This window comes from Trachypithecus francoisi, unplaced genomic scaffold, assembly GCF_009764315.1.
Source record: "Trachypithecus francoisi isolate TF-2019V2 unplaced genomic scaffold, Tfra_2.0 Lachesis_group19, whole genome shotgun sequence".
Lineage (NCBI taxonomy): Eukaryota > Metazoa > Chordata > Mammalia > Primates > Cercopithecidae > Trachypithecus > Trachypithecus francoisi.
In genome coordinates this window covers 47,884,629-47,901,347 of record NW_022681464.1, presented here as the reverse complement: position 1 = coordinate 47,901,347, position 16,719 = coordinate 47,884,629, and the positions used below count along the sequence as shown (strand labels likewise).

General features: G+C 43.0%; 2 protein-coding genes across 9 annotated transcripts in view; one reads left to right on the top strand and one right to left on the bottom strand.

Annotated features, from left to right (window-relative positions):
- The window catches only part of RNMT (RNA guanine-7 methyltransferase), a 34,670-nt gene extending 29,132 nt beyond the window's left edge, over positions 1–5,538 (bottom strand). The window contains exons 1-3 of one of the 3 annotated variants that reach the window (XM_033178422.1): positions 5,443–5,538; positions 1,983–2,111; positions 814–1,272 (exon numbers count right to left, since the gene is read on the bottom strand). In XM_033178422.1, coding sequence (XP_033034313.1) covers positions 814–1,230 — 417 coding nt within the window. In that variant the 5' untranslated portion in view covers positions 1,231–1,272; positions 1,983–2,111; positions 5,443–5,538. The remainder of the gene's footprint in view (positions 1–813; positions 1,273–1,982; positions 2,112–5,442) is intronic. The other 2 variants (XM_033178423.1, XM_033178424.1) reach the window with 2 other exon arrangements.
- A 52-nt stretch (positions 5,539–5,590) lies between these two features.
- FAM210A (family with sequence similarity 210 member A) overlaps positions 5,591–16,719 on the top strand; it is a 60,579-nt gene continuing 49,450 nt past the window's right edge. For 3 of the 6 annotated variants that reach the window (XM_033178438.1, XM_033178439.1, XM_033178440.1), the window contains exons 1-2: positions 5,603–5,842; positions 11,886–12,017. The gene's annotated coding sequence lies outside the window, so the exon portion shown is untranslated. Of the gene's footprint in view, positions 5,843–11,885; positions 12,018–16,719 lie in introns of all 6 variants that reach the window. The other 3 variants (XM_033178442.1, XM_033178437.1, XM_033178441.1) reach the window with 3 other exon arrangements.

Here is a 16,719-nt window from a genome sequence, read left to right as displayed (position 1 = left end):
CACATTCCATTAATGACAAAAGCCTCACTATCAGTCACTTTCCTCATAAGGGCCAATGGCAGAATTTTATTTACTCATTAAAGTACTTTTTTCCTCTAACTCCAAATTCTGCCTCAAATTCCTAATGTGGTACTTTCAGATGAAAACAACTTGCTCTGTACCACATATTAGGCATTTGTATTCACTTAACTAAAACAGTATGCAAAATACATTAGTAAGTTGAAAACAGCTTAAGGAATTACATTAATAAAGGGATGTAAAGCTAGGTATAATTTTAAAAGTTATCCCTTTTTAAGTGATAACTTCTGACAAAAAAACTGGAGCCGAACATCTAATAAAAAGGAAAATAGGTAAATCACCGGGATCTCATACTCCAGTCTTTTTAAAAACACCAACAAAAAGCAAAGTAGCTTTCAAGTCTCTAGTTACGGGCGAGGACGGCTAATGCCCAGGAGGTTGTGGCTGCAGTGAGCTTGGATCACACCATCACACTCCAGCCTGGGCGATGGTGCAAGACTCCGTCTCGGGGGGGAAAAAAGTTTCTAGTTAAATAAGATTCTAAAATAAGATAAAGATGATCTCATTACCAAATAAAAACAAACAAAAACTAAAAAATCTATCTCATTAGCAGGAGACGTTTCACCTTAACAGAAATCATAAGAGTTAAAAGCCTACTTTGTCTTAAGACCATATCTATTAAAAACAGAACATTCTGAAGCTATTAAGATTATGTAAAAAGATCAGTATGACTGCACAGGTGTTCCACATTTCAGACTTACATATTCTGAGTAAAAGAAAATACACTGAACATACTTTCTGCTTTTCAGGAACATCCTCAAGTGCTACTTCTCTCTTATTTTGAGGGCCATCTCCAGTAGAATATTCATTTTTTGGAACATCCTCAGTTTCTCTTTTTCTTTTCTTTGAATTGCCTTCATCATCACCACAATCTTTTTCCTCTGGGACAATTTCGGGATCAAGTTTTCTCTTCTTGGATGGAGTGTCTTCACCACAACTAGAACTTTCCTTTACAAGATCATCTTCAAACTCTTTTCTCTTTCTTGCTGTGTCTACTTGTCTACAGACAGAAGTCTTTTCAGAGAGCCCAGTCCCAGAAGCCGTTGTGTTTTCATTAATATCGAATGAAGACTCTGTTTCAGAATTCACTGACGCTTTTGCCTGTTCAAGAGACATCTTTTCATATTCCTCTGCTTTTGTAGAATTTGCCATTTATGATTGCTTGAAATGATGGTAAAACTTCATGAACCAACACTAGAATGACAAAAAATTGGTATTACTTGTAAACAATAAGACTTTAAAACAATTTTTTTTTTGAGACAGTTTCACTTTTGTCACCCAGGCTGGAGAGCAATGGCGTGATCTCGGCTCACTGCAAGCTCTGCCTCCGGGGTTCAAGTGATTCTCCTGCCACAGCCTCCGGAGTAGCTGGGATTACAGGCACCTGCCAACAGGCCCGGCTAATTTTTTGTGCTTAGTAGAGACGTGGTTTCGCCATGTTGGGCAGGCTGGTCTCTAATTCCTGACCCCAGGTGATCCGCCTGCCTCGGCCTTCCAAAATGCTGGGATTACAGGCGTAAGCCACTGTGCCCGGCCTAAAATAATTTTAACTAGAATTTGATCAACTAGGAGTTAAAAAAAATCCCATTGTAGAGAGAATATTAAAAAATGTTAATTGATATTATGTATGAATTTCTGAATATGGTAATACTAAGTATAATCCTGCCATAATTCTATAATCTTATTCATAAAAGTCACTGTTGGCATTAAAGCTGACGAATGAAGTGGGGATACACATGCACTAGCTCCATTTCAGTTCGACCCTTACTCTATAACTCTGGTTCCCAAACTGCATGGTTGGTACCATAACAAACAGGCACCACAGGACGTAACGTGGAAGATATCACAGAAACTACCAGCTTTAAGTACAGCACAGTTCCAACTGAATAGATTGCACTACATACCTTTCAATGATTTTGTGAAGCTGAGATTTTGGTATTACAGAAAATCAAGGTGAAACAGGAAATGAGGTTGGCAGTGCCTATCTGATTTGGAGGCTTGAAGTTGTACAGTACCCAACAGGTTCACACATCCTGTTGGCAAGGGATTGCAATTAATTAACAATAAAACACAAACATTACCTTTCTCCCCAATTTATGTGCATTAATTTTTTAAACAGACATAAAGTTGTTAGACCACAAATACTTTCAAATTCTTTGGGGTAAACTACTTAATAAATGGAACTGTTACATTTCTTTTGGCCTACGGACACTAAGGGCATCAAGAACAGAAAAAGTTTGGGGTTCTACAGCAAGAACTTCTGAAATCATATTTCATAATGGGTGTTCCAATTAGGTAGAAAGCGAAGAGAGAAGAAATGACTTTAGACAAGTTTCAGGACTCAGACTGCAGTTTGATGACCATTAAGTCTCTTTCAAATATGTTCTTAGACCTATGTTAAGACGGGAAAGAGAGAGAAATAACTGAACTATCTATTGGGTAAGAATTATGGTGGTTCATTTATTAAGTCATTCAACAAACTTAGTGACCTCCTACTACAGAGAAGCTCAATGTAAATTATGTTTTCAAGATGTTTATAGCTTACATACCACTATTAAAATGTTAAGCTTTTGTTCGGCACAGAGGCTCACACCTGTAATCCCACCACGTTGGGGGACAGAGGTGGGCAGACTGAGCTCTGGAGTTCGAGACCAGCTTGGGCAACATGGCAAAATCCCGTCTCTACAAAAAAACAGCTGGCATGGTAGCACATGCCTTAGTCCCAGTTACTCAGGAGGCTGAAGTAGGAGAATGACCTGAGCCTAGGAGGTCCAGGCTGCAGCGAGCTGTGATTGCGCCATTGCACTACAGCCTAGGTAACAAAGTGAGACCCCACTAAAAAAAAAAAAAAAAAAAAAAAAAAAGCTTTTTCATGAAGGAAGTGCTTGTGTTGTGCTAAATATAAATAAATAAATAAATAAATAAGTAAGCCTTTTGGATAATGAAAAAGAATAAGAAATTAAGTTGCTTAAAGGAATGGGTAACAAGTCACTATGAATGGGTAAGGATTTCAAGGGTTATTAGCTTTCGTGACCCACCATTTGAGGTAACAAAATACCAAGAGGTACCAAATAGAACTGAATGAGAGAACAACAACAACAACAAATCAAAAAAGTAATTTTCAGAACAAATACTTAAAATGATTATCTAGAAAAACTGGCTACCAACTTGTCAAATTCCTAGTTCTCCTCCTCTGCCATTGATTTCTTAATGGAAATTGGCTTTAAATTCAAATAAAGCAATGTGACTTATCTTTAGCTATAATTATTACCTAAAATTAGTATCGAGATTTAAGCATGAATTTTACTTATGTCACTTACTTTTATGGTATCACAGATGTGACATCATAAAAACATAATCAATTAGGTCAGAAGAAATGACACAGCATTCCAGATGACCACAAAAATGAGTAAGAATGTTTAAAACCAAGCATCATGTTTACAGCCAACTTGTTTTCAACAAACGTGCCAAGAACGTACACAGCAAACAGTGTCTTCAAAAAATGGTGCTGGGAAATGTAGACCACTCTCTCTCACCATATGCAAAAATCAAATCAAAATGGACTGAAAGCTTAAATTTAAAATCCGCAAGTATGAAATTACTTGAAGAAAACATTGTGGAAATGCTTTAAGACACTGGTCTGGGCAAAGATTTTTGTGGTAAGACCTCAAAAGCACAGGCAACAAAAGCAAAAACAGACAAATGGGATTATATCAAGCTAAAAACTTCTGCACAGCAAAGGAAACAAGAGTGAAGAGATAACCTACAGAAAGGGAGGAAGCATCTGCAACGCCATTCATCTCACAATGCATTCACAACCAGAATGCAGAAGAAACTCAGCTCAATAGCAAAAAAAAGAAGCAATCCTACTACAAATGGGCAAAAGATCTGAAGAGACGTTTCCTAAAAGACACACAAATGGCCAACACGTGTATATGTAAAAAATGCTCAATATGAGTAATACCAGGGAAATGCAAGTCGAAACCACAATGAGATACCATCTCATCTCGGTTAAAACGGCTTTTATCAGAAAGACTTCGTATCAGTATATCCAAGAAATATCAGCAGTCTCAAGTTTATTCACAATAGTCAAGATATGGAATCAACCTAAGCGCCCATCAACAGATGAATAAAGATCATGTAGCGTATATACACAATGGAATATGAGTCATTAAAAAGAATGAAATCCTGTCATTTGCAACAACATGGATTAATCCGGATGTCATTATGTTAAGTGAAATAAGTCGGGCACATGAAGAAAATATCATGTTGTCACTCAAGGGGGAGCTAAAACTGTGGAGGTAAAGAGTGAATTAGTGGTTACCACAGACTGGGAAGGGTAGCAGGAAGACGGGGATGAAGAAGAGAAACTGGTTAATGGGTACAAAAACACCCCAGAAGAAATAAAATCTAGTGCCTGATAGTGCAGTGGGGTGGACACAGTTAACAGTAACTTATTGTGTAGTTCAAAATAGCTAAAAAAAATTGGAATGTTCCCAACATAGAGAAAACATCAATGTTTGAGATGACAAATATCCCAATTGCCCTGATTTGGTCGTTACACATTGTATGCATGTATCAAAATATCACCTGTACCTCCAAATATGTGCAACTTCTATGTATCAACTTAACAAACGGCGGGGGGGAGGGGAACAAACCAAACACAAAGTGGAATAATGAAAACACGCCAAAAGAAAGACAGCTGTCCCTCAGAATCCTAGAGGAGAAACCTTCCAGAGGTGGTCGACTGACATCGAGATGGATACGCGACACGGACGTTTCGACCTGGCTTTCCAGTCACGCCTCCGGAGCAAGCTAAGTCTCTGCGTCATTCCAGTTCCTCCGGGTACGACCGAGCAGGCCGACAGGGCCGCCAGGATAAAGCCCAAGCGGGATAAGCTCTTAAGCCCCAAGCCAGCCGCTTGACCCTCTACTACGGGCCCGAGAGGACGCAGCGAGGCGAGAAGGGACTCTTCAGTCAAGTTCACCCCCTCCGTCATTCGCGCGGCCTGTGACTCAACCTCTGGTTCAGGTTTCCGAGGCGCCGCTCAAGACAGACCTGAGGACCCCACGCCCCTCCCCAGCACGGCCCTGGGGCGCGAGCTAGAGCAGCTCTTCGGGCTTCTTCTCCCACCCGGGATCGCTCAGTCTGGAGGAGCAACAGCGCCCGCCCACCCCAAGCAGTTCCCATTTTGCTTGGGACTGAGGACACAAGGCAACAGACGCACGCCGCGGCCAGTGAAGCACAGGGCTAATGCGAAGTGAGCCCATGTCAGGAGTGGGAGTGCCACTTCCACCCCTCCACGGCAGCCGAGGAATAAACACAAAGAAAGGAAGGGCCGGAGTTCCAGCCGTCACACTCACCAGCACACCCAAACGCGATTCTGTTTGCGGAAACGACGGCCCGCGCCACGCGTGTCTGGTTACATCACTTCCGGAGGTGCGAGAGTCACGTGGCGCCGCTCAGGCGCGAGTGCCGCGACGCAAGTCCTCCGCGCCGGAACTACGAGTCCCGACGTGCCGCGCGCGGCACGCGGAGGCTTCGCTGAGAGGGCACGGGCGGTCGCGAGCACATTGCCAGTGGGCGCGGCTGGCGGGCCGCAGGCGGTAGGGCGCTAGCGTGCGGCTGAGTCCCGCGGGTTCCGGCACCCGGACCCACACTCGGTCGGGGTACTCGGCTGAGTAACACTGCCTTGGCATTCGAGGAGTTGTGGTCCGGCCTGCGCGGCGGGAAGCGGCGGCGACGGCCCCAGCGTCCTAAGAGGTAGCATGGGCCCCAGGCCTCTGGGGGCAGCGGGAGGGGTCTAGAGGGCACCTTCAACCCTGGGCGTGTGTCCGGGAGCTGACTTGCGGCGCGAACCCGGCAACTGCTGTGCGCGCGCCGCTCTTCGGGCTGCGGCGGTGTACGACCGCCAGACTGGGGTCGTCCACACTCGCCGACCCCCCGCCCCCGGCCGAGAGAGGCTCCCCCGCCCTTCCGGGTTGAGCCAGTGTCCTGGCAAATCTTGCTTTGGGACTGTTTTTCTGCCTGCTCTGCTGTAACCCTTCACCGTCTTCTCTTTCCTTCCTCGGAAGCCGGTTGAGGAGGGGTCTGGAAGCGCCCGCGGTCGGAGTGGTTTTAAAAATTAGCAATTTCTTATTAGGAACCCGCAGATTGGTCCTTACCGTCGTATTTGGGAAGCCACAAGAGGCCATGCTTACCCGTTAGGTTCTGAGAAAAGGGACAGCCTGTACGTCTTCTTGACAAATACCTAAGGGTGCATTACTCTGCGTTGGCTGAACTTGGCATGGTGTGGTTTGGGGGAGACAACACACTTTTTTTGGCCATCACCCCAGATTTCTACTGGGAAGTGAAAGCGCCTACTGTACTGAAACTCGAAAGCTCCATAGTTGAGGACTTTCGACCTGAGATCAGGGTCAGAACTACCTGTGGATTATTGATGCGTGTACATGTTAACGTGCGTCAAGTCCCCACCTTCCAAGGGTGTAAAACTGATCAGATTTACAATCCGTCTTGAATTACTCTTTACCAAAATTGATCCCTTTAAAACAGCTTTGAAAATGTGCTTTACCAGCCTGCCTTCTTGTCAGTAGGCACACAGATATATTAATGAATGGACCTGGCTTTGGGGAAGGCAACATTTGCAGCGTTGTAGTTTCCAATGTAATCACTTCTAAATTGCGGGCATTAGCCCATCTGAGGTTGTTGACCCCTTAGAAACTTTGAACCAAGAATGAGGCCTGTTTTTCACAAATAGGGATGAGCCATCAATTTCAGATGACTGCTTGTATTTTTATATGAAATGAGCTAAGTTGAGAATCTCATTTCATGAATGTTGACAATTGCAAAAGTGAAGGTCTTGAAGATCGAATACATTATAGGCATACCTGTCATGCGTGTCCGTGTGAAGAGACCACCAGATAGGCTTTGTGTGAGCAATAAAGCTTTTTAATCACCTGGGTGCAGGCAGGCTGAGTCCGAAAAGAGTCAGCAAAGGGAGATAAGGGTGGGGCCGTTTTATAGGATTTGGCTAGGTAAAGGAAAATGACAGTCAAAGGGGGGTTGTTCTTTGGCAGGCAGGAGTGGGGGTCACAAGGTGCTCAGTGAGGGAGCTTTTAGAGCCAGGATGAGCCAGGAAAAGGAATTTCACAAGATATGTCATCGCTTAAGGCAAGGACTGGCCATTTTCACTTCTTTTGTGGTGGAATGTCATCAGTTAAGGCGAGGCAGGGCATTTGCACTTCTTTTGTGATTCTTCAGTTACTTCAGGCCATCTGGGCGAATACGTGCAAGTCACAGAGGATGCGATGGCTTGGCTTGGGCTCAGAGGCCTGACAATATCCAAGCATTAGAACCAGGCAATTACATTCCCTGGTCCTGATGCTTAAGTTTCTTGAGATAATTACAGTTGTAATTTTACAGAAAATGAGTGTAATTTTGACTTTTAAAAGCATGTGTTAATGTTTTTAAACACTGGGCGCGGCGGCTTGCTCCTGTAATCCCAGCACTTTGGGAGGCCGAGGTGGGCGGATCACGTTTGAGACCAGCCTGGCCAACCAACATGGTGAAACCCCGTCTCTACTAAAAATACAAAAATTAGCCAAGCGTGATGGCACGTGCCTGTAATCCCAGCTACTCAGGAGGCTGAGGCAGGAGAATCACTTAAACCTGGGAGGCAGAGATTGCAGTGAGCCGAGATTGCATCATTGCACTCCAACCTGGGAGACAGACCGAGACTGTCTCAAAAATCAAAACAAATAAATTTTATTACATCAAAAGCCGCTTAACTATGTGTTTATGAAAAGTCCACGATGATGGGATATATAGAGATTACATTTTTTAGTTTTTATAAAACTTAACTAGAAGTTGTGTAAATTCATTTGAGAACCGAGAGGAAGGATTCTTGAAAGCAGTTAATGTAAGAAGTGAATGAGCCAGATAAAAATGATTTTAAAGTTACCATTGGTGTTATTTTTCCCTTATTATTCCCCGAGTAATCTCTGGTTTTCTGGACTTTAAAATAATAATAGCTAATACTTGAGCTTAGTGCTTTATTCATTTGCACTCGTTTAATTCTAACCGAACCCAGTGGTATAATTATGAGTGTTTGTTTTACAGATGAGGGTTAAGTAACTTGGCCAAGATCATGCAGCTTGTAAGTAGTGGGATCAGGATTTGGACCCAGGCAGTCTGGCTGACTGACCAGATTCTGCTAATAATGAAACAGTGCTGGCTAGAAGGTCATACTCAGAACTGGAAGTTGCCTAGCAAATAGTAGATTTTCAGAAAGTGTTTTGATACTTGTTAATGCCTGGGTTATTATGTCCAGAGAGAACATAAGGAGATAAGGATGGTACTTGCTGGAATGGGGGCGCCACCAAGACGAGGAAAGGACGTGCAGGATTTATTTCAACCCATTTGTAAGGAGGTGAGAGCACTTCTGTCAGGGGTAGAATTTTAAAGTGTGATTTCTGTTGTAGAGTTGAAGATCGTATTTTTGAAACATAGAGATTATTTTAAAATGTAGATACAATGTTATAGTTTTCTAAGATAGTGTTCTGTGAAGAGAGGTGGTTCATGGAAGCTTTGTTCCTCCAAGTAGTTTTGGATGAAGGGCTTTTCCTCTGTTCCACTCAGGAAAGTGTTCTTACTAAAATTTTGTGGCCTTTCTGGAACAAATAAAATATTATTGTTTAAAAGGTTTTTCCTTCAGTTGAAAATTAGATTTTGTTGAGTAATACTGTGTGTGATGATTAGTTTTATTATGTCAGCTTAGCTAAGCCATAATACCTAGTTATTTAATCAGATACTAATTTGGTTCATGCTATGATGGTGTTCTGAAGACATGGTTAACATCTGTAATCAGTTGACCTAAACTAAAGGCTATTACCTTAAATAATGTGGGTGGACCTCATTCAATCAATTGAAGGCTAAAAAAGCCAAAACAGGTGTCCTGAAAAAGACAGTATTTTCCTGAAGACTACAGCATCAATTCCTGCCTGAGTTTCCTGTCTGTAGATTCCCCTACACATTTTGAAGTTTCCAGCCCCTACAATTGTGTGAGCCAGTTCCTTAAAATACCAATATCTCTATATCTGTCTATATGTAGATGAAGATATTTATGTTTTTATCTACATCTATGTATTTTTTCCTATCAATTCTGTATCTCTGGAGAGCCCTGACTGATTCAAATTTGGGTGCTGAGAGTGCTTCTAGTGCGCAGAATCTTAAGAATGAGTTTTCTGGATTGATGATAGTGTTTCTGGAACTGGTTTTCTTAACTGATCAGATTTAAAGGCAATAATGAGTATTCCCAGTGGAAAAGAGGGCGCTGGTAGTCCATGGTGTGATATGGCAAGAGAGATACGCACAAGATCACACTTGGATGCTCCCACTCATGCTTATAGACAAGATTCAGAATGATCAGGTATTTGATACCTTAGAACATTTTAATCACATTAATGAGTGTAATAAGATAGGCTGGTTGCTTTTAACTGTGCTGGGTAAAGTGAGAAAAGAAAAGGATTATCCCAGCTACTGGGGAGGCTGAGGCAGGAGAATCGCTTGAACCCAGGAGGCGGAGGTTGCAGTGAGCCGAGACTGCACTACTGCACTCCAACCTGAGTAACAGAGTGAGACTGTCTCAAAAAAACAAAAGGAAAGGAAAGAAAAGAAAAAAGGGCAAGCTTAAGGCTTCAAATTCCCGATTGAAGCTCCATGTAAGTGGCCTGAAAAGTTTCTGTGTCTGCCCCGAAGAAACCCGTATCTCTTGTAGCTGCAGAGCTGGGGTTGGTGAAAACCAAACCCAGAATCTCATCCTGTAGGTGGCTGAATTACAGTGCTAACTGAATTCCCTTCTTCACCTTGGTCTGCTGTTAAAGTGAAGGCATTGATTGGGAAGGAATGGGATCCTCACATTTGGAATAGGGCCGTATGGGAACATCCTGATAAAATGGGGGATGTTAAACTCCTAAATTTTACTCACTCTTTTTTGCCAATAGAAGCAATTCTTCCACTTCTGTTTGAGGAGATTAACTCTGCTTTGCCTGAAGAACCTGTAATGGTGTCCCTTGAGGTAGTCACCTTGTAAGATGTTGCTGGTTCTCCTGAGGCATCCATGAAGAGCTCTGGGGCTGCTCTTCTCTTCAGGTCAGAGATTGCAGTGGGAGCTGCTGCCACTGACTGGGGGTCCTTAACTGTAGCAGGGATGGTCGGATCCCGAATGGTAGGGGCCATGTGGTCACCAAAGACTAAGTGGGTGTGTTGCCGTCATGGGGGACAGCGGAGTCAAAGCAGCAATCTGAACAGGACTTGAGAGTCCTATGGCATTGGGTAGGTGGTCATGGTGTCCCTAGAAGAGAACTCGATGGGCAGTCTACTGAATTCTGACGTGATCTCTATAAGCAGAAGAGTTCTAGGTCAAGTGAATGGAAGCCTTACTTTAATTACCAAAGAAAGAATCATGGTCCCTCAATCAGTTCCCAGATTTGAGTCGTTTTACAGACTGAGAACCCCTTGAATGAGGGGAGGCTGGATCCTTTTGAGGAAGGACCCCATTGTGCTGCCAAGAATTTATACTGTTAATTTTTTTTCTCAGCGTTTCCGGGAGGGGCCTATGGCTTATCAGGGTAAGTGTGGATTGGAGAAGAGGAAATAATTAGACTTCTCATGGATTAGTGAACACTTAACTGTGAACTGACACTAATTCCAGGTCTCTCAAAGTGTCATTTTGGCCCACCATTCAGAGTAGGGGCTTGTTGAGGTTAGGTGGTCAATAGAAGTTTAATCCAGGTCCTCCTTATAGTGGGTCCGCATAATCATCCTGTGGTTACTTTGCCAGTTCCAGGATGCGTAACTGGTATAGACATACTCAGCAAGTGGCAGAATCCCCACACTGGTTCCCCGACCTGTGGAGTGAGGGCTATTGTGGTAAGAAAGGCCAAATAAAAGCCACTAGAGCTGCCTCTTCCTGGAGTAATAGTAAGCCAAAAGCAGTACCTCATTCCCAGAGGAACTGCAGAGATTGGTGCCCTTAAGGATATGGGGTGATGATTCCTGACATATCCACATTCAGCACTCCTATGTGGCCTGTGCAGAAAACAGATTGATCTTGGAAAATGACAGTGGATTATCATAAACTTAACTGAGTGGTGACTAATTGCAGCCGCTGTTCCATATTTCATTTCATTACTTGAGAACGTATCCCCTAGTAGCTGGCATGCAGTTATTGATCTGCTGAATGCTTTGTCTTAATATCTGTTAGTAAAGATCACTAAAAGCAGTTTTCTTTCAACTAACAAAGCCAAAAATACACCTTCACTGTCCTACCTCGGAAATATCAATTTTCCAACACTGTATCATAACTTAGATCACAGAGATCTTGTTATGAGTTGAATTGTGTCTTCTAAAAACTTGTATATTGGATTCCTAGCTCTCATTACTTCAGAGTATGACCTTATTTGGGAATAGGGTAGTTAAAAATGTGATTAGATAAGATGAGGTCATACTGAAGTAGGCTGGACCCCTAATCCAACACAATTGGTGTCCTTGTAAACAGGAGGAATTTGAACACAGACATTCACTCAGGGAGAATGCCATGTGAAACTGAAGTAGAGGAGCACCAAGAAATGTCACACATTTCCAGCAAACCATCAGGAGCAAGGGGGGAGGCATGAAACAGATTCTTCCTCACTCCCTTTGAAGGAACCAATCCTTTTGACAGCTTACTCTTGGACTTCTAACCCCATAGATGGAGACAGTACACTTCTGTGGTGTAAGCTCCTCAGTTTGTGGTTCTCTATTACAGCAGCTGTAGCAAACAAATAGAAACCCTGATTGCCCCTCCCTTCCACAAGACATCATACTGGCCCATCACATTGATGATGTTATGCCGATTGGACCTGGTGGGCAAGAAGGAACAACTACTGTTGACTTACTGGTAAGACATTTGCCTGTCAGATGGCAGGAAATAAATCCAACAAATATTCAGGGTCCTTCCACCTGAGTGAAATTTCTAGGGGTCCACTGGTGTGGTGTAGGGCGTGTTCCCACCTATAACAAAAAGAGAGAAGCAAGGTCTGGTGGGCCTCTTTGGATTTTGGAGGTGACAAATTCCTCATTTGGCTGTGCTACTTCAGCTTGTTTACTGAGTGACCCAAAATGCTACTAGTTTTGAGTGGATCCCAGAACAAAAGGCGCCTCTGCAACAGGTACAGGCTGCTGTGCAAACTGCTCTGCCTCTCAGGCCATATGACCCAGCAGATCTTATGGGGCTTGAAATGTCAGTGGCAGACTGAAATGCTGTTTGGAACCTTTGGCAAGCCCTGTAGGAGATAATTGCAGTGTAGATCCTGGGATTTTGGAGCAAAGCATTTCCATCCTTTGCAGGTAACCGCTCTTTTAAGAAACAGCTTTTGGGCTTGCTACTGGGCTTAGTAGAAACTCCATGCTTAACCATGGGCCACCCAGTTATGCGACCTGACTAGAAAAATGACTAGAATGTTTCAGCAGTTAAGAGCACAAGCAGATGGCATGTGTTCAAATCCTGGTTATGTTATATTTACTAAGTATGTCGTCCTTGAGTAAGTGACCAAACTTTGTGTTTTAATGTCCTCATGGAGCGATTTTACAGAAGAAATGAGATGATACAGTGCTTAGCACAGAACCTGTTAATTTTTAGCTTCTCTTAACACAACTGAAACTGCTACTACAATGTCATGTGAAGTCATTAGTCCATGTCTTTAAATGTGATTGTAGAATTTTTTTGCCTTGGTACAGCAGAAAAATAGTGGTTTTTTTTTTTTTTTTTTTTTTTGAATTCATGTAAAGCAGAGCAGAAGTTTGAAATACTGAATAGTCTTTTTTTTTTTTTTTTTTTTTTTTATGAGACGGAGTCTCGCTCTGTCGCCCGGGCTGGAGTGCAGTGGCTGGATCTCAGCTCACTGCAAGCTCCGCCTCCTGGGTTTACGCCATTCTCCTGCCTAAGCCTCCGGAGTAGCTGGGACTACAGGCGCCCGCCACCTCGCCTGGCTAGTTTTTTTTTTTTTTTGTATTTTGTTTTTTTAGTAGAGACGGGGTTTCACCGTGTTAGCCAGGATGGTCTTGATCTCCTGACCTCGTGATCCGCCCATCTCGGCCCCCCAAAGTGCTGGGATTACAGGCTTGAGCCACCGCGCCCAGCCAAAATAGTGAGTAGTCTTGTAGGCATTATGTGCTTTCAGGTTCTGAATTTATTACTTCTGAGAATTAACCAGGGTAGCAGTGGTCTACAACTTATGTGGGTGAAAGGGTGGCTGGGCTTTAAGCGTGTGCAGCAGTGGGCAAAGAATGGAGGTGAGGGAAGAGGCATCAGACATTAGGGAAGGGATCCTTACGGAGAAGTGGGAGGTGGGTGGTTCAGATTTTGTGGATGCTGATGGCAAGATGAGTCCTATTAGAAAGTCTTATTGATAAGCAAAAACTGTTTTCCAGACAGACTTAAAAATTAGGGCTTCCCCATTATTACTTACTTCTTTTACATTGCCTTTGTGACTTCTTGGACTTGATAAATTGAATTAAACATGGTGTTTTATTTGGAGTCCTTGATTTTTAACGTAAGCATGGATTAGAGTAACTCTTCCTTGCTATTTGAAATACTGAAATTCCTGTTACAGTTTGAGCTGCTTAGTAAGCTGCATTGTAATTTGAGTCATTTCTTAAAATTGGAGGAATTAGATAAACAGTGATGGGCTTGCAATGTAGTGTTTGCCAAATGAGTGTCATATATAATGTTAAGAAAAATTTTATTTCTGTGGCACATGTTATAAAATAAAGCAGACCTATGTCAAGTTCTAAATGCAAGTTTTTATTTTACTTTTCTTGCCATCGTCATTGCTGTAAATGCAAGTTTTTGAAAACACCTATTTTGAAGTTGGACCCAGAATACAAGAACTCTTTATTGCGACTTGGCTTCTGGTGCTCTGATGATCAAATCACATTTTCTGAAACATGCTTGATACAGTAAACACTGACAAAACTAGTTAACCCCGCAGGGAAGGATACTGGTATTTTTCACCAAAGCCAAGCTGAAACAGGTTTTATTGCAACTTACTTGGTATAAAATATATGTATAATTTCTCATATGTCTTTTTTTGGTTTAACAAGCATAGACCTTATTTATGAAGTAAATTCTTATTGCTAAGTATGTTTTAGTTAATTAGTAACAATAACTTTGTGTTAAAACTGATTTTCTTTTTTTTTTTTTTTTTTTTGAGATGGAGTCTCACTCTGTCCCCCTTGCTGGAGTGCAGTGGCACGATCTCGGCTCACTGCAAGCTCCGCTTCCCGGGTTCCTGCCATTCTCCTGCCTCAGCCTCCCAAGTAGCTGGGACTACAGGCGCCCGCCACTGCGCCTGGCTAATTTTTTGTATTTTTAGTAGAGACGGGGTTTCACCGTGGTCTTGATCTCCTGACCTTGTGATCCGCCCGCCTCGGCCTCCCAAAGTGCTGGGATTACAGGCGTGAGCCACCGCGCCTGGCCAAAACTGATTTTCATGGTAGGAGATAGAAATGAAATTTATAGTTTGGCTCTCAATCCTTTATTTTCAGGGAAAAGACACAATTTATACATATGAGCAATTAGTGAAGATGTGGGAAATTCACTAGATTAGCAGTTCCTTTTTCTGTCTTCCTTTTTTTTTTGGCCTTTCATCAGCTATGTGATCAGGAACAAGTTATGAACTATTACACGTCCTTGCATTCCTTATCTGTAAACATAAAGAATGGTACTGAGAGGCCTCTTAGTTTCCTTCCAAGTCTTCCTGTAGTTCTAATGTAGACAACTGTGACTAAACCTAAGGTTGCTGCTTTTATACAGTTGTACTCAGGGACTGTATGGCCTGCCATTTTTGTAGTCCCCCTAACAAAGACTTTGAGAAGATGAAAATAATCCTTGCTCATGCAAAGGTTGGGAAGGTTTAGGAGAGAAGGCTTGTGTTTTCTATTGCTGTGTAACAAATTACCCCCAAATTTGGCAGCTTGAAACAACACAGGTTTATTGTCTCGCAGTTTTTCTGGGTCAGGAGTATGGGCACATCTTAGCTGGTTTGCTGCTCAGCATCTCAAAGTGTCAAGCGGGCTGCATTCTCATCTGGAGGTTCAACTGTGGAAGAACCTGTTTGCAAACTCATTCACGTTGTAGGTAGAGTTCATCTTTTGTGCCTGCATAAGTGGGGGTGCTGTCTTCTTCCTGTTGATTGGTGTCCTCCCTCAGGGACACCAGGCTGTTCCCTGTATGCGACCCTGTCCATAGGCAGTTCATTATATGGCACTTTGTTTCCTTGAGGCCAGCAGAAGACTGTCTCTCCAGTCTGCTGAGATGGAGTCCCTTCCATCTTTTCTACCATTTGTTCTGCTATACCATAAGTCTTTTCTTGAGCCTATTAGACAACTTTTTAAACCTGACATTCTGGTGCATTGGGCCCTTGCAGTTTTCATGCAAGTTAATTAACTTTCATGTTACCAAATGACTCACTGGAGTATGCTTTTTGCTCTCCAATCCATAATTCAAAATGTATCTTCTTCTTATTCACATCTCTGTGCTTTATTTTTTTGGCAGACTTTTGATAGTAGATTTCTAAACATTCAGTTTTTGCTTTCTTTTCACAGCGTCACGCAGCTGACCAACACAAGTCCAAAATGCTTTAGAATTCAAATAATTCTGCAAACCCTGCTTTACAGTTAGCAGTGCAGTGGTGAGGTTCAAAACTTAGACTTGGGCTGGGTGCAGTGGGTCACACCTGTAATCCCAGCACTTTGGGTGGCTGGGATGGGAGGATCACTTGAGCCCAGGAGTTTGAGACTAGCCTAGGCAACAGAGTGACACTCTGTCTCTAAAAAACAAACAAAAAGAGCTTAGACTTGAATGTAGGTAACAGGTGGCACTAATCTCGGACACTAATCTCTACTTCAAAATGATCCTTTATCAGTTCACGTCTGAAAGACTTCATGCAGTAAACATGGCTTGGGGGGATTAACATATAATGTGAGAAAGGGCAGATGGTATTTCCTGCATTCTGGAGAGCCTTATAGTGTTGGATGCTATCTATCCACCCCCGCCTCAAGTAACAGAAACTGGATTCAAGTTGGCATTCACAGTAAAGAGGGACACAGTAACCAGAAGTCCACAAGCAGAGCGCTCTCCAGTGCCTTAGTTCAGAGCTTCGGCTCTGCTTTGTCCATGTCAGCTTTGTCCTTAGGCTGACTCCCTGTATTAGTCCATTCTGACACTGCTATAAAAATACCACCTGAGACTGGGTAATTTATAAACAAAAGAGCTGTAATTGACTCCCAGCTGGGCATGGCTGGAGAGGCCTCAGGAAACTTACAATCATGGTGGAAGGCAAAGGGGAAGCAGGAACCTTCTTCACAAGGCAGCAGGAGGCAGGGGGAGAGCACCGGGAGAATATACCATTTTTAAAACCATCAGATCTCGTGAAAACTCCCTATCCTGAGATCAGCAAGGGGGAACCGCCCCCCGATCCAATCACTGCCACCAGGTCTGTCGCTCAGCACGTGGGGATTACAATTTGAGATGAGATTTGAGTGGGGACACAGAGCCAAACCATGTCATTTTCTTTAAGGTTACAGAGTGGCTGCTAGAA